The 23,066-nt window shown below is 36.8% G+C and overlaps 1 protein-coding gene across 3 annotated transcripts in view; it reads left to right on the forward strand.

The window, feature by feature from the left end:
• Window positions 1-23,066, forward strand: part of pde8b (phosphodiesterase 8B) — a 79,314-nt gene that overhangs the window by 25,767 nt on the left and 30,481 nt on the right. For all 3 annotated transcript variants that reach the window (XM_007246984.4, XM_007246983.4, XM_007246985.4), the window contains exons 3-13: window positions 341-531; window positions 1,865-1,924; window positions 2,912-2,969; window positions 4,053-4,141; window positions 5,540-5,618; window positions 6,885-7,025; window positions 7,524-7,612; window positions 7,700-7,754; window positions 12,937-12,982; window positions 15,223-15,300; window positions 20,642-20,718. In XM_007246984.4, the coding sequence (XP_007247046.3) occupies window positions 341-531; window positions 1,865-1,924; window positions 2,912-2,969; window positions 4,053-4,141; window positions 5,540-5,618; window positions 6,885-7,025; window positions 7,524-7,612; window positions 7,700-7,754; window positions 12,937-12,982; window positions 15,223-15,300; window positions 20,642-20,718 (963 nt within the window). The remainder of the gene's footprint in view (window positions 1-340; window positions 532-1,864; window positions 1,925-2,911; window positions 2,970-4,052; window positions 4,142-5,539; window positions 5,619-6,884; window positions 7,026-7,523; window positions 7,613-7,699; window positions 7,755-12,936; window positions 12,983-15,222; window positions 15,301-20,641; window positions 20,719-23,066) is intronic.

Below are 23,066 nucleotides of genomic sequence, written 5' to 3' on the forward strand. Positions count from 1 at the left end.
TGCACACTGTGCAGGCCAGTGCTGTGTGATTATAATATTCTAAATTCTGCAACCTTTTTATGATCACAGTGGTGATTTGTAACTTTGCTATATTTTGATTATCTCCATTATCATCGCTTTGTATAAACCAAAAAATAGCATTAAAAATGTAGGCCTTTATCACAGACCCTTTATCTATTGGTCTGCCTGTATTTTATTTGTATACATTTAGTCTGTATGTAATATTTTTTGTTGTTGTTTGCTTTTCAGGCAGTGGTATTTCCTGCAGGAAATACATATCCCGTTTGGATATTGTTTTTTTTTTCTTTAACTGTAATCTCTGTATTCTTTACCTGTACAGGTGTTGCTGGTGTTTGCTAAGGAGGATGGGCAGAGTGATGCGTTCTGGTGGGCGTGTGAGCGGGCGGGGTTCAGGTATAACGTTGCGCACACGCCTGAGTCTGCGGTCGAATGCTTCCTAGACAAACACCATGAAATCGTCGTTATCGATGGGAGAAGCACACGCTACTTCGAGGCCGAAGCGGTCTGCCGGTGAGACATACAGACGTGCGCTTACACACTGCTGTTTACAATTCTAGATTCACAGGTGATTTTCTGATTTCACAGTAAATATGTAAAGTGTGCCATAGGTTTGTCTGAAGATGTTAAACTTAGTATTTAAAGCAAACATGCATTCAGTGATGATCTGCCTTGATATTTAAATCTGGAGATACATTGTATTCATTCTTTAAGTTTACAAGAATAACAAAATTCTTGAATTGTATTCCAGTGGGGAAAAAAGCTAGTCTTTTAATGTCCACGTCAGTTTATTTATAAAGCACATTTTACACAATATAAGTTGACCAAAGTGCTGCACAAATACAAGCATTACACTACAGTAATAATAAAACTAATTTAAAAGAAACAAAACAATTATATGAAAGCCTTGGAATAGTAATGAGCTTTAAGACTGGATTTAAAACGTGACAGAGTGGGTGCCAATCGAATCTGCAGCTGCAGCTCATTTCTCAGTTTAGGGGCAGCCACAGCAAACACTCTGTCCCCCTCAGTTTCAGCCTCAACTTGGGGACCACCAACCCAATTTGATCAGCAGATTTTAGAGACCATGTCAGAACATAAGGCACAAGCAAATTAGCTAAATAACTGGGAGCTAAATGAATTGATAAAACAGTTTTGCTCAAAAGGCAAAAAATAAATGCATTTTATATATTATATAAAATATTTATTTAAAGCATATACATTTGAATCGATAATATAAATAGTAAAAGCTTATAGAAGTCACTTGAAATCCCTGATGTATTAAATATTTCGTATTGACATCGTAGCTTCCAAATGAAAAAAAAAAAATATATATATATATTACAATTTATTTTGGAGCGTTACTATAAGTTTAATATCATGACTGGTGATATTATAATTCTTTGTGTGTAGCAGTTATTATGAGATTACTTTATAATTTTTTTGTGTTCATGTTGGATTACATTTATGTAATGGTAAATGTTTTGCACACACATTCTCACAATCTAATAAATGCCCTGGATAGCAGGAAGTGACTTATGTGTGTGTTTATGTGTGCGTCTTAGGCGAGTGTGTGTGATAAAATGTTTGGTCATGATATCATAATTGTTTCACACAAAGTAAAGGTAAACCTGATTCAAAATCTTTTTTTTTAAGTAAAATGTCTTAAGTCAAGTCATGGAAATGTGCAAAAATGTACATTACACACACACACACACACACCTATGCTGTATACTAGATGTTTCCGATAAAAATGTGTGTAGACACAAAGTAAAGTGTTCCAGTGTACCAGTGGATGCTACATATAATCCTTTTTTTCTGCTGCTTTGTTTGCCCCTCGCTCTAGGCTTATCCGAGCCACCAAGCCTTCTGAACACACTGTTATTCTTGCTGTGGTGCCACAAACGTAAGAACTTTCTCTCCATCAATCAAACTGTCGACCTCACACATCATTAATTTATTTACTGATATGGATCTCAATCAACTCTAACGATGTATAAAGTACTAGAGACTCACACTCTTAAATTATAACCTGTTTCTGCATTATCTATAGCTCTCCGTTATCTCTTTAACATTAACACTGAGCATGTGCTCATCATCTACTCACACTCATAACCCATAACCTGTTTCTACATTATCTATAGCTCTCCATTATCTCTTTAACATTAACACTGAGCCTGTGCTCATCACCTACTCACACTCATAACCTGTTTCTACATTATCTATAGCTCTCCATTATCTCTCTGTACAGTTGTTTTTGTTCTGTTATTTGTTTTTGCTGTCCGGATCGACCAGAGAACGATGGGTTCCTCTTACTGAGTCTTGGTTTCTCCTAAGGTTTCTTCCTCTCAGCTTGTTCGAGTTTTTCCTGGCTACTGTTTCCCCTATCACTGTGGTGTTTGCTCATAAAAAGCTTGGACCCATATCTCTGTAAAGCTGCTTTATAAATAAATTTGATTTTGAATTTGCATTTAATTAAAAAAATCATGAATGTAACACAAATGTCTCGGGTTAATTCTTCAGGTAAAGGCTAATAGGTTAATAGGTTAGTAATGGTAGCTTAAGTGTTCCTTGTACAGTTACAACATTAATTATATGAAAATCTCTCTCTTTCATATTTGAAAACCTAGTATTGTAACTGAAACATTTCTAAATGAATCGATATTGAATCAAATGTAATTGAATCTAATTAAAATCTGGGAATCAGTTTGATTCTATAAATTAGTTGTGAAACCCACGCCTAGCGTCTTCACTTTTTAGTCATTCCACCAGATAATTTATTCATTCAATTAATTGGACCATCTTTTGAATTAAATACTCTCTATCTCTCTCTCTCTCTCTCTCTCTCTCTCTCGCTTTCTCTCTTCATTCTCACTTCCTCTGTCTTTTTCAGCCCCTCAGATCAAGAGGAGCCCTCCGTGTTGCCTCTACTGTGTTCTGGTTTCTCCAGAGTAAGCAATCTCCTTCATTAACACAGCATCATTAAAGTGGTACATGTAATAAGTAATGGGACACTCGCTCTTTCGTGGTTTATTCCAAAATCAAGGGTAATAAATACAGCGCTTTTCTTGCTTTTGTTGAAGTAACTGTCTCTACTCAAAGACTTTCTGCTAGATTTTGGTTGAACACAAGAGTGTTCACCACTATCCCACCTCATCCCCAACCCCCCGACTCATCCCAAAAAAGTTGTATTGAGCGCCGTCATTCCAGAGAACACAGCTCTTTCCACTGCTCCACAGCCCAATACTGGGAGCTTTAAAAACCCTAATTCTGGTGTTAGGCATGATACCAGAAGGTTCATGTATACCTGATACAGAGAGTACTATTATAATGGAGTACTTCTGCACAGGTACTAGGCAAGCTGTGTCTGCGTGTGCATTTGCACGTCGGTGTTAGCAATGGGTGCAGTCAGCTAAATGCATTAATTTATTAGAAAGATTATCCAGAATTGTCGAATACATATTGTTTTTATATAGTATAGTGTTATTAATGTTATTACTAATAAGGGCTGCAACTAATGATTATTTTGGTAGTAGACTAATCTGATTATTTTTTCGATTAGTTGATTAGTCAACGATTATTTCTGTCATGTCTTCCATCTTTAAAAACAACAGAAAAACAAGCTAAACTAGTAAAAACAAGATTTAAAAGGCATTTAAATGTCTAGATGTTGTTTAAATGTGAAGAGTACTGATATTTAGTGATTAAATATGTAAGCTGTTGTATTTGGTCACTTTTGGAGACACAGACTAAGTTGAGTGTAAACTGTGTGTAAAGTGAGTCATTTACCCATCTCCTATTGCACTTTGTTTAATGCAGTACTGTTACAAATGAATGATTATTCGACAATAAAAATTGTAGTTGACAAATTTAAATAATCAACATTGTTGGTTATATCGAATAATTGTTGCAGCCCTATTAATAATAGTATGTGATATAAAGTTATTGTTTGTGAAATTGCATATTTTAAACACAATCTCTCTCTCTCTCTCTCTCTCTCTCTTTCTCTCTCTCTCTCACTCACTCGCTCTTAGAGGTTTGTGGAGAACACCAGTGTGTCAGCCTGCTATAACGAGCTGATACAGATCGAGCATGGAGAGGTTCGCTCCCAGTTTAAACTGAGGTAGGTTCTGGAAAAAGACCCAGCCTTTATTCTGTTACTATTCCCTTATAAATATAAGCTTATTATTCTTAAATTATTCAGAAGCTACAATATAAATAAATGCCTGTATGGAATTTCTACAAGATATTAGTTAAATTAGACTGGATATCACCCCCATATAACTAATGAAGTGGTACAAGAATGATTAAACATGAAAGATTGGATCTGTTAACCATAATTTTCAGTTGTCGAAGTGCTCAGTTGATCATATTAAACCACCCTAATTACACTGACGAAGAACTGCAGTGAGAAATGCTGTACATTTAAATGTGATTAGTATACAGAGGTGCTTGAAAGTTGTGAACTCTTTAAAATTGTATATATGTCCTCATTAATTACACCTCATCAGGTTTTCAGAAGACCAGTCATCAAAATATTAGATTTGGTAATTAATTTATAAAAAAAAATGTTCCAGTATGTCATATCTGTAAGTGGCAAAAGGAAGTAAAAATTAAGGACGAATAAATAAATTGAAAATCAAATTAGCCTGCTATAATGAGCTGATACAGATCGAGCATGGAGAGGTTCGCTCCCAGTTTAAAAAAAAAAATGTTCCAGTATGTCATATCTGTAAGTGGCAAAAGGAAGTAAAACTTAAGGATGAGTAAATAATTTGAAAATTAACATATGTTTGTGGAAGTGCATCATGGCACAAATAAAGGATGTTTCTGAGGAGCACAGTAGGAAGGGTTATTGATGCAGTCTGGAAGAGGTTAAAAACATCTCTAAAGAGTTTGCAACAAATGATATGTACAAATGGGGGACATTTAAGACCTTCCTCAGGAGTGGTCGACAAACAAAGGTAATAATCTGTGTATGTAACTTAAAAGCAACTGAAGGCCTCACATTTCTTACATTGGCTAATGTTGAAATTCAAGGGTCCACCATCAAGACAACACTGAAGAACGGTGGTGTGTGGAGCAGAATGGCAAAGGGGAGAAAGCTACTGCTTTCCAAAAATAACATTGCCACCCATCTACAGTTTGTTTAAGCTCTGTAAGACGTGTTATATTTGGAGAAAGGAAAACACTGCATTCCAACATAATAACTTTATTTAATCTGTAAAACATGGTGATGGTAGTATGATGGCTTGGGCCCATTTTGCTGCATCTGGGCCAGAATGGCTTGTTACAGTAAAGTATGCAGAGAAACAGGTGGACTAAAGTATGTAATTATAGAACTAGAAAGTGCCTCAGTATGCTCAGGGGAACTGATGAAATTGATTCCAGTGAGTGTAGAAACAGGAAGATTAGTTTTACTGACAAGGTCGGTTGGTGTTTTTAAACATAATTATGGTAATTTGGTAATGAGTGTATTTACATGTCTGTCTTTTTGTGTGTGATTGTGTTTGTGTCAAAGAGCCTGCAACTCTATTTTCACTGCACTGGAGCACTGTCAAGAAGCTGTAGAGATCACTAGTGAGGATCATGTCATACAGGTGGGTGAAGAAGTTAAATTTGGTTTAATTATAGCACTGAAGAGCAGTAGTGCCCACAAGTTGCACTACAGTTTGTAGTCAATGACCCTTTACCCTCTGCTCAACCGTTTTTAGAAACATTTTTAGTTACTATTTCTTATTTAAAAAGGTGTTTAACAAGGTAAGATTATAATTTTTAGTACCTTCTTTTTCAGACTATAAGAATTCAGACTTATGTGTAAATCAGTCAGGTTGTAAGGAGCAGTAAAGCCACTTTGCTGCAGTAAAGCATTTTTCAGGAGTTTCAGTGACATTTCTCCAGCGCTAAGGCTGGGTGCAGTGGCATTAGCATTAGCCGCTAACCGCAAAGCTAGCTCTTTCCCAGTTTAGAGGGGAGTATATTGGAATGTAGTCTGCGTGTTTACCGTGTTAAAACAAGATACATGGGATGAACCGCTAGCTGATAGCGCCCGGGGTTACTGGAACACTCAAGGTTCCTCAGTCTACCACTATCAGGCGGCATTTGCTAGCGTTAACTGTGGCTGGCTAGCACTGCTAACCACGGTTAGTGCTTACCCTTGGAAAAATTACTGGAAATCTAAGCTTACTGTAAATGAACAGAAGTGCTTTACTTACCCAAATAAACAGTTTAAGGAGAGAAATCTGTGTAGATCAACATCCAGTGCTTGAAAGAAAAGTTTTTTTTTTTTTTTTTCAAGAATTACAGTTTTGTTTACTTGGAGACCTGCTAATTTAGAAGTGAAAAATGGCGACACCCTTGTGTACTTTAAGTATGCATTCTTACTAGTGTTGCTTAATGCACCTTATGTATGAAAAAAGACCAGAAAATAGACATTCATTGATAGTGCGCCTTATAATCGGATATTATACTATTATATTACAGTCTGAAAAATACAGTATACTAATATATAATATATAATACTATAGTTTCAGAGGTTTAGAAAGACTGAATTTAGTGAACTTGAACAACAGACAATTTATTATTTTAATTCTGGATTTGTGGTTTGAGTTCTGGTTTAAAACCTCATTTAAAAGTTTTTATAGAGGTGTATATTTTAAAAACTGTGAAAAAATGTGTATTGTTGCCCTAAAAAAATAATAATACAAAAATAAAAGTATTTATAGTTTTTTGCTTAGTAAAGATGTTAAAGGGTTAACTATTTTAAAGGGTATTGTTTTTTTTTTAAGCAGAATCAACTAAAAACACTTTTCCTCATGCCTGTGTGTGGTGTTGTGTTTATGTGTGTGTGTGTGTGTATATACTAGTATGTAAACCCTGCCTTTGAGAGGATGATGGGATACCACAAAGGGGAGCTGATAGGAAAGGAGCTGACAGAGTTTTCCAAGAGTGATAAGAACTGTGCCGACTTGCTGGAGTCCATCAACAACTGCATCAAGAAGGGAAAGGTCAGCCAATCACAGAGCACCCTTTAATAATGACTAGCTAGCTGCAAACAAACTGCTACATGAGTCACATGACATTAGCCACCAAACTAAGGCTGGGCAGTTAATACACAATTTTACCAAAACTGATATTTAGGGACTATAAGAAACATAATCTTGCATTATCCAAATAAGTAGCATAATGTTGTAGTGAAATATATGATTTTGGGAAGATACACTAGACTGGCAAATGTGTAGGGAGACCTGCACATTAAATCTGCTGGAGTTTATATGACTATCCATTCTAATTCCACAGGCATTAATATGTTCGCCCCTTTGAGACTATGCAGTAACTGCATAGGACATTGTAAATATGCGTAATGGCTACCGTGGTTGGTGCACAACACAGAGCAATCTTCACTCACACACATTTAGCTAGATTGTCTATAGGTGACCACAAATAGAGCTTCCCATCACTGACACTGAACCCATGATTTGAAAGACGTATGTGTGTGTTTATAGGAGTGGCAGGGGATTTGTAATGCCAGGAGGAAGTCAGGAGACAGCATCCAGCAGCATGTCAAAATTACCCCCGTTATCGGCCAGGGAGGGTAAGTCTCACAACCTTCAGCTTCACATCACCTCCGACTGAAACAAACCTGCATCTTATTGTCTCTGTCTCTTCTGTGACCTCACAGGAAGATCCGGCATTTCGTGGCCATCAAGAGGCCTCACTGTGACAGCAACAGACAGGTGAGTTTCACAGGTGAGGGTCTGTTTAACCCTTTGAAGCCTGAATCATCAAATAATTGCCAGAAAATGATTTTAAGTATTTGTTTTACCGTCTGACCAATTAAAAAAAAAAAAAAAAAAGAAATAGCACTTTTCATATTAGACTTTTATGTAATGTCTTGTGTAATACATCTCGACTGAGTTAAACAAACTGTATATTCTAAAAATTTCTTTCAAATTACAGTACATTTTATATTATGATATCTGTATGTATTTTTCTGCTGTATGCAGCGCACAGAATAAGCAACTGGGTCACATAGGTAAATGTGCATCAAAAAATATCCAAAAGCAGTGTGTAAGACTGGTGGAGGAGAACATGACAAGATGCACGAAAACTGTGATTAAAAACCAAGGTTATTCCACCAAATATTGAGTTCTGAACTCTTAAAACTTTATAATATTAACTTGTTTTCTTTGCAGTTTTTAAGGTCTAAAAGCTCTGCATCTTTTTTGTTTTTTCAGCCATTTCTCATTTTCTGAAAAGAAATGGTCGAAATGACAATATTTTTATGTTCATTTTACTCAAATATATACCTATAAATAGCAAAATCAGAGAAATTGATTGAGAAACTGAAGTGGTCTCTTAATTTTTTTCCAGAGCTGTATATAGAGGTGTTTTTATTTACTATTATACAATATTTTTTATTCGTTGCTTAAGGACTGTATTATGCAGTTAGGCATCTATTTAAGCAGTGCTTATTTTTTCCTTCAAATAAAATTAAATTAACGACATGGACTTAAGATAATTCTTTTTTTTTAAATTATTAATGGGAAATTGTTAATTATTTAATGATTACTGATGTTGCAGAGGTCTCAAAAACTTAAAAATAAGTATCAAATAAGACTAACTTGGTTTTAAAATTATGGTAGAAACACACCACATTAGAATAGATTCAGGTAAACATAAATACAGTAAAAAACAAAGACAAGACGTTTCTATTGTTAAGAAAATAGTTAAGATCTTATGAGCTAGTCTAAAGAACAAAGCTTGGTAACAGTTCTCCTGGACCCCCCAGTCAGTGCCAGAGTGGATGTGTCCAATTCCATTACTCGTTTATTTGATTTATTACATCAAGTACTGGTTTACAACATTAAACCAACTGGTGCTTATGACATCAACAGAATTATGTAAAATCAGTTCTTTTTGTATTTATTGCAATATTACTGTTTTACTAAAAAACTAAACACTTGCCCAAATGAGCAGCATTTTTTCTAATTTTCTAGGAGACTAAACCTTTTGTACAGGAGGAAAAATAAACGCAGAGCTGGAGGAAACTCAGCTTGTGAATATTGCTGGGATAATCATATAAGCCCCAATAACAGCTATGTGATATATATTTGTTTAGTATTATCAAGAAAGCCCAGCAGATTGTGGGGATCCTACTAATCTAATGTTTGTTGAATTTGATCTGCTTCCTTCTGGAAAGTGTTACAGGGAACCTCAAGCCACAAGAAATATTTTTAAAACCTAATTTATCGCTTACGGTATCTCTTTAATGAACTCTGAAGTCGCTCACAGACAGAGATGTATAGTAACAAAGTAGAAATACTTCACTGCTGTACTTAAGTAGTAAAATGCTGTGTCTGTGCTTTGTTTTTTTCCTATTTCCACTTTTCTTCAATACATATTTATGATGAGTGTAATACTTTTGCTTTAATACATTTTTATGTCCTGCATTGTAACTTGTTACAATTATAAAAATGTTACAAATTATTACAAACCCACATTATCACTAAAGCCAGATAATAATTTCTGGAACAAAATATCGTCCACAAAAAAATTATTATCATGACAGGCCTATCCTACAATAAATTACTTGCTGCATTAATTAAGTACAAAAATGTGGAGCTTAAAGAGCACTTCAGCTTCTACTTAAGTGACTTTTTTGATAGAGTCCTTGTACTTTTACTTAGATCTGGCTCTCTAGTACTTTACACAAGCCTGTTTACTGATTAGATAAAATTGAGATAATTTTACTGTATTGTAAATATTCTGATGTGTGGTCCTGGGTGTGTGTTATTTTAATTTATTTTTAAGTTTCTTTATATGGTGCAACCTGATGAAGCTAAAGGCAAATTTCCAGTTATGGAAAATACCCTTTTCTATTCTATTCTATTCAGTTATATTCTATAATTAACATATACTTCAAAAAGCATGTTTAAAAGGCAGATTGGCTGGCAGTAAAGCTACTTTCTGGAACAATCTGTGTTATAATTGTAATTCAGACAGATCTAATGACTTTAATGGGGTCACTGTATGTATCCTTTCTTTGTATAGGATCTTCCAGCTTTGTCTTCTGAGATAAATGCATGAAAGTGGGTCATATGCTATATAGCGTAATATACGCTCCTGTCTTATGAGGATAGGAAAGTCACAAGGGTGATTAAATACCATTTGGCGCAGTGGTCTATTGTAAAAAAAAATGAGAGTAATTAGAGAAATTATAGCCCTTTAACCTAGCAGACCACCTTAAGACGAATATAGCACTGCCTGAATGTGAAACAAAGGCCCTTGTTCATCATTAAAAATGCCTGCAGTTTGGCATCCAGTATCCAGAACTATTCTGTGCCTGATACATAAAAAAACTGATCTATGTATTCATATAAAATATATGTTCAAATGTTTGTGAACACATCTTCTGCATCTTAATGTTGTACCTTTTGCTGACACAGATGCACAAATGCCTGTCAACACCACAATTTTATCTAGTCCCAGAAAATAGAAGGGTTACCAATAGAATAGGACTTTTATCTGGAGCAGGTGAACATGAACGTAATGACACTAGCCTAAAGCCAGATGTGGGCTAGAAGACTATGCATTAAGCTGTGGAGCAGTGGAAGAACTGTGTTCTCTGGAATGATAGTGCCTTATCCAGTGCTTTTGGTTGCATTGGGGAGTTGAGAAAGGAGATGGAGTAACCTCATTGACATTCACTTATTCTCTAAAAAGCAGAAAATAATCTTTTTACTATCATTGATTTTTGTCTCAATACAATTGTTTTTAAAGCCGATTCCCAGATCCAGTCCAGATTTTTGTATTAGTAATAGTTTTAGTATTTTTTTGTGATTTGAAAAACCTAATGAAGGGGACAAAACCTCCAAAGCTCCAAAACCTGCCATAGTTTCAGAGAAGCTAAATTTAGGGACAAGTTTGTTTTCTAACACAAAGTTACTAAAGCCTGCTAGACTAGTTAAACAAGGTGTCAGTAAATTTACAATATCTTACTCGCATTTAGCAAACCAGTTTGCATTTTCTGTTCTACAATTACACCTTAAATACAATAGTCCAGCAGTTTCAAAACATGTTGTAGTTTTAGAAAAGCTAACAGTAGTGTTTTTTTCTCTATATTTAATGTTACTAGAGCCTGTTGTGCTAGTTAAACAAGGCGTATCTCATTAAATGGGTGTATCCCTTGTGGCGGCAGTTTACATTCTCTTTTCAAATTCACATTTACATTTTCTTTTCAAATTCAAAGTCGTTTTCATAGTTTCATTTCTGACGATGATGTTTTGTGGAAGTGTGTGAAAATCATGTATGTTTACATTATATACATTGTTGTCATGTTGTGGACACATTAAATAATGATGAAAAACATCAATGTAGCTGTTACAGAAATTGTTAATTTTTCAGTCATTAATATATTTAATAATCAATGGTAGATTAAGTGTTTCTTTAATTTAGAGTTGAAACAGAGATTAAATTAAATTGACACCTTGTCAATTATAATCAAATCGATCTTGTAAATCGGTAGTGATACCCAGCAATAGTACCAACAAACAGTATATAGGTTATGAGATGTCTGTCAGCACAGAAGTCTGTTAGCTGATGTATCAGAGCTGAGTTGCTTCGCTTTCCTCTCAGCCCTCTAGATACTTATTCAGAGATGCTGCATCAGCGGCAGTTTAAAAATATGTAGTGTCTGTCTCCATACGTATCAGAGGAGGCATGTTCTAGTCTTCCTTCTCCTAGTGTTGGGGGCATTGCTATTTATAGAAGGAGTCCTAGGGCCCTATTTTAGCGAGCTATAGCACACAGGTCAATTGTGCATTGCACAGCTTGATTTAGGGTGTGTCAGTGTTTGGTCTTTGGTATCGATAGAGCGTATGTACTAAGTTTTTTTTTATTAATCATGAGTGTGTTTTGGGCTTCACGTGAAAAAAAAACAATCAGTGTGTCAGTTGTCATTCCCTTTAAAAGCCAGCTCTTTTGCAGTGGATACTCACCTGCGCATTCACGCTGTAAAGGTACGCAAACAGCTCATTTAAGGGAACAGCAATGTTATTTTATTATTCTATTTATAACATGGAATAGACTTTTGACAGGGTGTAAGATAGCTATGAGCATCGCTATGTGCCTTGTGCAGGGTGTACAATAGGGCCCCTAATGCGTGTTTAGTTTGGTGTTGGTCAGTCCTGATTGGCCGTTCTCAACAGAGATACATTGGGTATAATTGAACGGTGATAGGTTTTTGATGTCCCTGTTTTTTTATTGACTGTCAGATGAAAGGATGTGGACAGGGGACAGAGTTTATGGGGGTGTGTGTTTGTCTCGTTTAAAATTTATGGAGAAGTGAAAGGTCAGTGCTCCACAGTAGAGTGATTCTGTCTTCTCCTTTGATAAATACAAAAAGGTGTGTTTTACTGAAACATGTGGATTCACATTCATCAGGTCTTCTGGATTCTTTACTGTTAAAGCCTGGTTGCACGTTTCTTTAATGGAGTATAAAATCAGCATTCTTGGTTTAGACACGTGCTTTATTGTTCAAAGAGTTGAATGATATATCCTAGCTTCATTGGTAGATATTAATAGAGTGTCAGACTCCATTATCCAGAATGCACCAGAATGAGGTGCACAAACATGACAGTACACTGTTCTGCATCACCTGATTTGTAAATTGTTTTCACCTGGTCCAACCCATATATATATATACACTGCATCCCTCATTCCTACTGCATCCCGGCTGAATATCTTTCTGGTTCCGTCTGACATACAAAGCATTTCATTGTTTATTGTTTGTTTCCATGAAATACCTTTTTCCTTTTTACCGTTTACAGTTGTTTGTCTTGCCTTTGTCTCGCCATTTGTTGCTGCTTGTTGGCTCTGATTTGAAGGGTTGCACTCATTTGATATCTTTGTTCACAGGTCCATAAGATCAGTAGAGATGAACGATGCTGTGGAGAAAACACAGGTACTTAAGCGTGTAAAAACCACGCACACACTCATTCTCATGCTGGGACATTTGCTGGTATATGCTTTAACTTAGTATACTCCTTCATATTTTCTGATAGACAGTTTGAAAAGTAATATTGGATGTCATATTGTGTTACGTGTTATGTGATAAGAGCTTTAAAAGAAGCAAAAAAAATCTGTAAACTTTTGTCTGGTTTTAAGTTACCGTATTCTTCAGACTTTAAGGCACACTTAAAATCCTTTAATTTTCCGAAAAATTAACAGTGCGCCTTATGTATGAATTCTACCAGTCAGGTTGTAAGAAGCAGTAAAGCCACTCCGCTGAAGTACAGCATTATACAGGAGTTTCAGTGAAGTTTCTCCAGCACAGAGACTGAGTGCAGCGTCATTTGCATTAGCCTCTATCCACAGCGCTAGCTCAGAAGTAATTATATTGGACTGTAATCTGCATGTTTACCGTGTTAATACAAGCTACATGGGACATGCAGCTAGATGAATAGTGTCCTGAGTTACGGGAACAATCAGGATTTCTCAGTCTATTGCTATCGGGCGGCATTTATTAGCGCTAACTGGGGCCATGGCTGGCTAGCACTGCTAACTGCACTTGGCTAGGGGGCTGGCTAACATTCACTCTTTGACAAAATACTAGAATTCTAAGCTTACTGTAAATAAACAGAAGCACTTTACTTGCCCACTAGTTTTCATTAGAGAGCACCTTTCTTTTTGACTTTAAGTATGCATTCTTTAATGTTTAACGATTAATGTGCTTTATGTATGAAATTAGACCAAAAAATAGACGTTCATAGATACTGTGCCTTATAATCCGGTGCGCCTTATAGTCTATACGGTACAACAGACTCTGAGGTATATTAAAAAGAAAATAATAATAATAACAATAATAATAATAATAATAATAATAATAATAATAATATAATATAATATAATATAAAATCATATTTAGTGCAGGCATGTAAACCTTAAGGTAACACTTTAGAATAAGGGTCACAATTATCAGTTCTTTACTTTATTTTACTTACACTGTAAGTCAAAATATATAGAATTTACTTAAATTATTTCAGGAAACCGGTTGCCTTATTTTTAAGAAATGTTTACTAAAAACTTGAGTTAATTAGACTAAAAGCTTTTAGTTACTATGCCTAAATGTTAAGTACATTTCATTGAGTTACTGCACTCAGAAAAGGATGCTTATTCTTACAGCCTACAACACAGATGCCAAGCAGTTAATCATAATATATAATCTACAACTTTACCTAAGGTAGGCCAGGGGGAATCACTACACACTGATGATGTTAAGTGTCAGACACTGGGGGAGACACGCCCAGTATGCAAATAGATTGGTCCAGAAGTGAATTAAGCCAAAAGAAGCTGCCAATGGCAACAGACTAAACTAAGTTATCACATGTCGATTTACCTCAAAGATCTGTGTTTGAATGTTTGTGTGCCCACAAGTGTTTAACTAATTTAAAATAATTGAGTAATTTGTTTAGGTTTACAGTGTACAACAGTACTATTCATTGTTAAATAGTTAAGTGTCTCAATTAATTAGTTAATTACTCTCAACTAATTAAGACATTTTTTAAATATACTTTAGAAATTAAAATGATTTTATGCTATCTGATACAATATGGCACGCTTCTAATTCAGTTAATATTCATATACAGAACACATGGAAAGTGTAAGCAGGCTCTCTCAGCTCTGAGTTGGTGTTCAGACTTCCACAGTGTTGTAAAGTAGGTTCACAAAATCTAAAGAAATGTTACAGAACATTACTGAAGCCCTGCATGAAGACGAGTCATCATGACCCAAGGAATCTGTTTTTTTTTACAGCTTTACATCACGCTGTTATTAGATGTTTATGAAATGCTACTGATGACTGTGATTCCATCTGTAGGAACAGACTGTGTGTGCTCATGTCTTGGCACGCACTTATTTGAACACACACACACACTAATACGTAAATACACAGTGGAACACAGCCTCTCTGGGGGAGAGCACTCTCAATCATGCGCCATTATGCACACACATACACAACATACACAGGCACACACACACATTAAGATAATGATGATGAAAATAATCCTTTTTGGTGCGGCTGTTAGCATAAGGAAGAAAGAGAATTGTTGGATGACGCAAATGTATGTGTGTGTGTGTGCGTGTGTGATTACGCGTGTGCGTTTTTGTGCGTGCACTTATTGTCCATTCTGCCTCTCCACCCAGAATGCAATTCCCTACGTCATAAGGACCGGAGGAAAGAGTCTGTGGACGTCAGGTCAATCAGCTCGCGCGGCAGCGACGGTAAGAGTGTGTATAATAAAAAATATATATAATATTTAATAATATAAAGATAATTATTAATACATATACATTTATGTATATAGAAACAATAGATACTTACATATTCATATATAGTTTGTATATGTTTATAATACATTGTTTTTTGATCCTTGAAATATATATATATATATATATATATATATATATATATATATATATATATATATACTTACTATACTACTTACATTTATAAATAAATTATATATATATATATATATATATATATATATATATATATATATTATAAATAATAAATAAGGGCCATAAATACATATAGATACTTAACATATAGTACATATTATTATTATTATTATTATTATTATTATTATTATTATTATTATTATTATTAATAATAATAATTTTAATAGTAATTATGTTAACATTATTATTAATATTATTATTATTATTATTATCATTGCAGATAGATAGACAGGTAGATTTCTGCAAATAATTCTTGCATATAGATATCTTCAAACACACACACACACACACACTCAGTGAGAGTGGAGCTGTGAAGGTAAAGCTGTGAACAGCAGTGAAAATTGCATGAAAGAGAATGGGAGTGAAATTGGTGTGAGTCAGGCTGTCTGAATGGCTGTGTGAACAGAGGGGAGTTTTCTTTGTGACGTGGTGAGCGGCGATGACATCAGCACTCCCACTGCCTCAGCACGCTCTGACGCAGACACAGCGGCTATTTAAAGACCAAGTATCCCCATTACACCCCCCACCTCGCTCTAATTCTCTCATTCTCTCACTCTATCAGTCTCTCTCTCTCCATTTTTTTCTCTCGCGCTGTTAGCATACCATTAGGAAAGATAGAAATACTGAGGTGGAGGCGAGAGTGCTGACACGTGTAGTTTTTTCTTAAAAATGTCAGTCAATTTCAATGTGCGTATAAAACATATCTGGTTTATGCTGCTTTCATTTGACTTCAGATACAGGCAGAAATATGTACTTAACCCTCCTGTTATGTTAAAAAAATAGTTAAAGCAATATACTTTGCTTTAATTAGTGTGATCAACATATAATATGAAAATGGTTAATCTCAAATATTTGCAACCACCCCGCGCAAAAACTAAACTAAAATAAAATTATAATGTTATGTTTTAATGTTATGTAAAACTACTGTTTTATATGTTGGTCTTTTAAAAGTAATAAAGTAGGGAAACATTAAAAAACATTTTTAAACAAATGAATTATCCTAATTGAACCACTACCTGTTAGAGGTAGGGAACACTATTGCACTAAATATTAATTATATTGATAAAAAATAGCAATGTTTATTTTAAATATTAAATAATATTTAATATTATTATAATTAAATATTCACACTGCTTGTTAGGACTTTTTTCAGATATCTTTTGGATAATTAAACATGCAACGGGTCAATATTACCCGGGAACACCACTGCTGGTTCTGACAAATGAACATAATAGGAGGTTTAAATGCTAGAATTTAGGGCTGCAACTAATGACTGTTTTATTAGTAGTCGACTAACCTGCCGACTATTTGTTTATTAGTCAGTTAGTCGCGATTATTTTTTTTTTTTATCATGCCCTTCTTTTGTACTTCCTACTGATGTGGACAGGTAAACATTTAGGCCCCAAACTCAATTTTTCAGTACATTTTGGGAGCTTGATGTATCTATATTAAACAAAATTTCTCCTTTTTCAAGGAGAAATCTCACTAAAATGTTTGTTTGTCTAAGAAAATAAAGTTTTGTATTAAAGTCTGAAGTTACTTTAGGCTATAACTTAATTTTAATGTAGTGGTCAGTGTACAATATCTCCCTAACACCTAGCATTAGACAGCTAACGTAAGTTTAACTAATGTTAGTAATGTTAATGAGGTAATGAGTGAAGCCTGTTTAAACTCACCATAGCAGCTCTCTGCAGTAATTTAACTCACCATGGATAATATAGAATCGATGTTTAAACTGTACAGAACTAGCAAGTTGTGAGTATTGAGTTAAATGTGTTTGTTTGTGATTAATGGACACAGAGCTGCTGTTACCATGTATGCACGTCTTTCTCTACTGCTCTCTCTCTCCCGCTCGCTGCAAGTCCCACCCACACTGAAACCTCATTGGTCAACTAAGCATGAGGAGAGGCCAATCAGGATGCTCAGGATTTCTCTTGTGTGTGCTCCCACTCTCTCTCGCTCCATCACACATTAACAACATGTTGACAATTAAATTCTGTGTTGACGATTTTTTTTAGTTATCGATTATACCGACTAATCGTTGCAGCTCTACAATTATGGATTATGGATTATAGATAATGCTTTCCAGGGTATAAGATAGGGCCCTTTTGTCTTAAACCATTGGACTCAGCATTCTGTGTTATACCCCAGTGGACTTACAACATTCTCTGTTACGCCACTGGAACTGTACTACACTATGTCACATTAGTAGATTCACAGCATTGTGTGTCAAAGCATTCTGTGTTACACCAGTGGACTCAAAGCATTCTGTGTTACAGCATATTTAAGTATACTTTTCATGGGAAAACACTGACAAAATGACACTTTGACACAATGAAAAGTAGTCTAAACACACTAAACCCCCTGCAACAAAAGCGAGTACACTCCTATGAGACAATACCCCTAAATGTCCAATTTGAGCACTGCTTGTCATTTTCCCTCCAAAATGTCAAATGACTCGTTAGTGTTACTAGGTCTCAGGTCTGTACAGGGAGCAGGTGTTCAATTCTGTAGTACAGCTCTCACACTCTCTTATAATGGTCTCTGAAGTTCCAACATGGCACAAGAAGATTGCCAACACCCTGAAACTGAGCTGCAGCACAGTGCCCAGGATCATCCAATGTTTTAAAAAAGCAGGGTTGACTCAGAACAGACTTAGTGTTGGTCGCCCAAAGAAGCTGAGTGCACGTGCTCAGCATCACGTCCAAGAGCTATCTTTGAAAGATAGACACAGGAGTGCTGTCAGCATTGCTGCAGAGATTGAAGAGGTGGGGGGTCAGCCTGTCAGGGCTCAGACCATACACCGCACGCTGCATCAAATTGATCTGCATGGCTGTCACCCAAGAAGGTAGCCTCTTCTGAAGTCTGTATTAAAAAAGGAAGCCTGCAAACAGTTTGCTGAAGACATGTCAACAAAGGACATGGATTACTGGAACCATGTCCTATGGTCTGATGAGAACAAGATTCATTAGTTTGGTTCAGATGGTTTTAAGCATATGTGGCAGTTGAGAAGGTGAGACGGTCAGGTGAGAAGTACAAAAAGAAGATAAGTGTGTCATGCCTACAGTCAAGCATGGTGGTGGGAGTGCCATGGTCTGGGGCTGCATTGAGGGAAATACTGAAGCAGAGCACTCCCTCCAAAAACTGTGTCGCAGGGCAGAGTTCCAGCATTATAATGACCTCAAACACACCTCTAATACGATCACTGCTTTATTGAAGAGGCTGAGGGTAAAGGTAATGGACTGACCAAGCATGTCTTCAGACCTTTACCCACTAGAACCTCTTTGTGGCATCCTTAAGCAGAAGGTGGAGAAGCGCAAAGTCTTGAATATCCGTCTGGCTCCGTGATGTCATCATGGAGGAGTGGAAAAGCATTCCGGTGGCAACCTGTAAAGCTCTGCTAAACTCCATGCCCAGGAGAGTTAAGGCAGTTTTGGAAAATAATGGTGGCCATACAAAATATTGACACTTCAGTAACTTTCACTATAGGGGTGAACTCACTTTTGTTGCCGGTGGTTTAGACATGATATTGGCTGTATATTGAGTTATTTTGAGGGAAGAATAAATTTATACTGTTATATAAGCTGCACACAGACTACTTTTCATTGTGTCAAAGTGTCATTTTGTCAGTGTTGTCCCATGAAAAGATATACTAAAATATCTGCAGAAATGTGAGGAGTGTACTTACTTTTGTGATACACTGTATATGTGTGCTGGTCAGTACAAGATGTGTGTCCGCAAGATGTGTGCGCTTATTACACCAGATAAGGCAAGCAGAGAACTGACTGTTCAAGGACTGAACGTACTGAAACTGCTTCATTAGCAACAGCATTTTATTTGGGATAACAGATTTCTGGGGTCACTTCATCAGCATGGCTTATGTTGACAATTTCCCTCTTTGGAAATGACTAAAAAGGAAGTGAGAGCAAAGTTGCCATGATTGGTCCTAGCCGCAATGTCAGAAGAGCTGTAGGGATCCTTGCACAGGTGCTGGTGAAGAGTCAGGTGAAGGTCACGTTGAGCCCTGTGGTCCAGAACGCATTCCCACCGTCTTCGCTAAGGCCTGGTGCCAAAGGTACAGGATGGACAAGAGGTTCAGCAGGTGCCTGCAGCACATAGCTGACTCCAGAAGACTCACAGCAGTGTTAAACCAGCATAATCAGAGGACATAGCAATCTTGAGATTCTGATTGTGTTAATGCTGATTTCTTGGTCCAAGTGTGTAATGATAATCATCATATGGTCAGAGAGACTAATTTCTAACTCTTATAATCCATTCAGTATAAAGTCATCATACAAAGTACATTACACCATACACAAATATTCAAAATATGTAAAATGACATTCACAAACTTACCAATCTGAAAAAGAAAAAAAAGGTTGCCACCTGGATTTAAGTAAGTACATGGTCAGGTCTAGGTTCAGCAACAGTATGTGCTGAAAGAATGAGGTCATCTGACTACCTGAATATACTGAATATAGACCAGGTTATTCCATGAATAGATTTTCTCTTCCCTGATGGCACGGCCATATTCCAGGATAACAATATCAGGATTAATGTGCCTGGAATTGTGAAAGAGTGATTCAGGGAGCATGATTTCATCATTTTCACACATGGATTGCTCACCACAGCAATCCACAGGGATGTGCTGGAGAAGGCTTTGTGCAGTGGTCAGATTCTACCATAATCAATGCTGCTGCAAGATCTGGGGAAATAATATTGCAACACTGGATTGAATTAAATCTTGTGACATTGCAGAAGCTTATCGAAAAGATGCCACAGGGAATGCACGGCCCAACTAAATATTAGAGTGCATGACCTCCTGTCTTGTGCCCTATCCACCTATATCCACCCAACACCATCACTCTGCCTTTGAGGAGACACATCAACTACTAATACGACACCAGAAAACAAAATAATAAAACCATCCTCATGAGCTGGTAAACCAAAAATAACCACTGAAAAAAGTCTGCTTTTGTTTAAATTGTTTTCTTTTTACTTTAAGATCAGTCTCAGTACTGCAATCTGTGTAATGTAAAGATATTATAAATATCTAGATATTAAAATACATCAATCTCCCTTCACCCTCCTGTCTCTCCAGCCCCCAGTCTACAGAACCGAAGGTATTCCTCCATGGCACGAATTCACTCGATGACTATAGAGGCTCCCATCACTAAGGTAGGTATGATGACACACAAACAGAAAACTTTGATCTTAGTAATTAACATGCTAACACAACATGGTTAGACAGAGAATAACTAGTACCAGTACATGCTACTAATGTGATACTGTCTGTCAAACAGTATCACATTAACTTACATCGAGTTTAAACACAATGTAAGTTAACTAAGAGCGAGGTCTGATACTAGGTGTGTACTGGGAATATATCCTAGAAGGTATTACCGCCCTCAGTGGACAGCGCAGTAGGTGGTAATGATCATAACCGATGGTATCTGGCTAGAATTGTCCATGTGAGCAAACAAGAGACAGAAAGAAATATGGCAAAAGTCATGGGACACAATATTTCTTTCATGCTTCAAGACATTAGGCATTTCAATGTATACCAGCATGATATCTGCTTGCAAAACCCACATTTAACCGCTGTGTTGTGTGTGTGTGTGTGTTTGCTGCTTAAACCTTATGAAACAAGATGTTAGGACAGCAGGTCTCCCTCAGGTCTTTTAGGTGCTGTAGTATAGTGGGCCATTTGTTTCCGGAGTTATCAGAGCAACACTTTAACAGTAACAGCCTATTCATGTTTCGTTCAGGGTAATGAGCCATGGGCGCACAGTGGGCATAATGGTGATGATCGTGATGAGGGGTTTAAGAGAGGACGTTTTGTTCAGTGCAGAGTCTCGCACGCAAAGCTGGACCCTGGGGGTTAGAGATCAAATGCTAAAAAACACTGAGGCTGGCATAATGCAAGTTAATCACTGGCATAAGTCAGGTTAAATAAGGGTATGAAACTGGTAAAGGATGGCATAATCCTCATGAAGCTTTGCCATCAGCTGCCGGTGCTCACAGGGAGCACAATTGGCCTCGCTCCCTCCGGGTGAGTAGATGGCGCTCTCTCCCCACCCCACATCAGAGGACGTCTGTGAGCTGATGCAGTGGCTGGCTTCGCATGTGCTAGTCTTCACCCTGCTGGTGTGTTGGAGCATTACTAATGATAGGGGGGTCCTAATAAGTGGGTTGGATAATTGGCTGAGCAAAATTATGAAGAAAATGGGGAAAACAATTAGAAAAAAATATATAAAAAAAGTCAGGTGAGCATGGGAGCTGTCCATGGTTGCTTGAAGGGGAGCATGTGACTCTTGTGTGTGAGGGAGTGGAATTCTGGGAAATGCAGTCCATAGTGGAAGAAATAGGTCCAAGATGTGTGACAGTATGCTGATAGTAATGCACAGGTATATATAAATGACATAATTCTATTATATTAGTCAGACTTTGGTATAGTTATGCCAGAATGTTGGTGATCTGCTGGACATAAATGGGCATACTGATAGTTAAACATGGCATAATGTTGGCATAGTTCTGTATAAATATAGGCATACTGATTGTTAAATAGCAGTTCACATCAGAGTCCTGCACAGGTCTGTTTTTTGAGACCCGCACCCACCCATATCCGCAGAGTACAGCACCCACCCACCTGCGAACCCATGGTTATTTCAAAGTTAAATCCGTACCCGCCCGGACCAGTTAATATTATAACCGTTACCCACCCATGCCCCTGAAAAATCACTCAAATCGAAAGTACTCCCATAGCGCACTTTATTTTTCAATGCGCCTGTGAAAAAACAATAATGTGGTGCCCACGAGGCTTCCATAGGAAATAAGTGCCAAGTTATTGGTAACATGAGAAATTGTTTTTGTTTCATTTTTTTTTTTTTCGAGGAAGAACGTTAGTATGACAAAGTAAAATCGCCCTGTGCATGGTAGGGGCTATCTTAATATCTATTTATTTTAGGTTGCTGTGCAGAACAGTAGCCTCTGTTCATTACATAGCAAATAAAAGGCTACTAAAAATAACCACTTATTCACGTGCTACCCACCCGTATTTAACTTACCCGCCTGCATACCCACCCATAACATTTCGGTATTTGTAAAACCCACACGTTTCAGCATCTATTTGAAGCATTTCTGAGTGGAGAAGTGACAAAATATCGTGTTTATTGATAGCAGTGTCCTGGAATGACCATCCCTGCTAAGCCTAATATATTCATTCTGAAAACTGGATGTAGCCTCTAAAAGAGGATCCGGCTCAGTTTTACTGAATGCGAGCGGCTGGTGGAGCAATGGAGAACTGCAGAAGGGGGAAACTCAGACCTCAGTAGTTCATTCACTCATAGTAAAAACAAAGTGTGTGGTTGAAGTGAAGTTTCTGAATGAGCGCTCTCTCTCTCTATGTCTCTCTCTATCTCTGACTGAACATAACCTGGAATCGGATTTATCCGCTCTGAAAGGACACCGCATCACACTCGCCCAGTTTAAAATGATTCTTCTGCACGCTCAATGCAATTACCCAT

The sequence above is a fragment of the Astyanax mexicanus genome, chromosome 17 (assembly GCF_023375975.1).
Source record: "Astyanax mexicanus isolate ESR-SI-001 chromosome 17, AstMex3_surface, whole genome shotgun sequence".
In the NCBI taxonomy this organism is placed as follows: Eukaryota; Metazoa; Chordata; class Actinopteri; order Characiformes; family Acestrorhamphidae; genus Astyanax; species Astyanax mexicanus.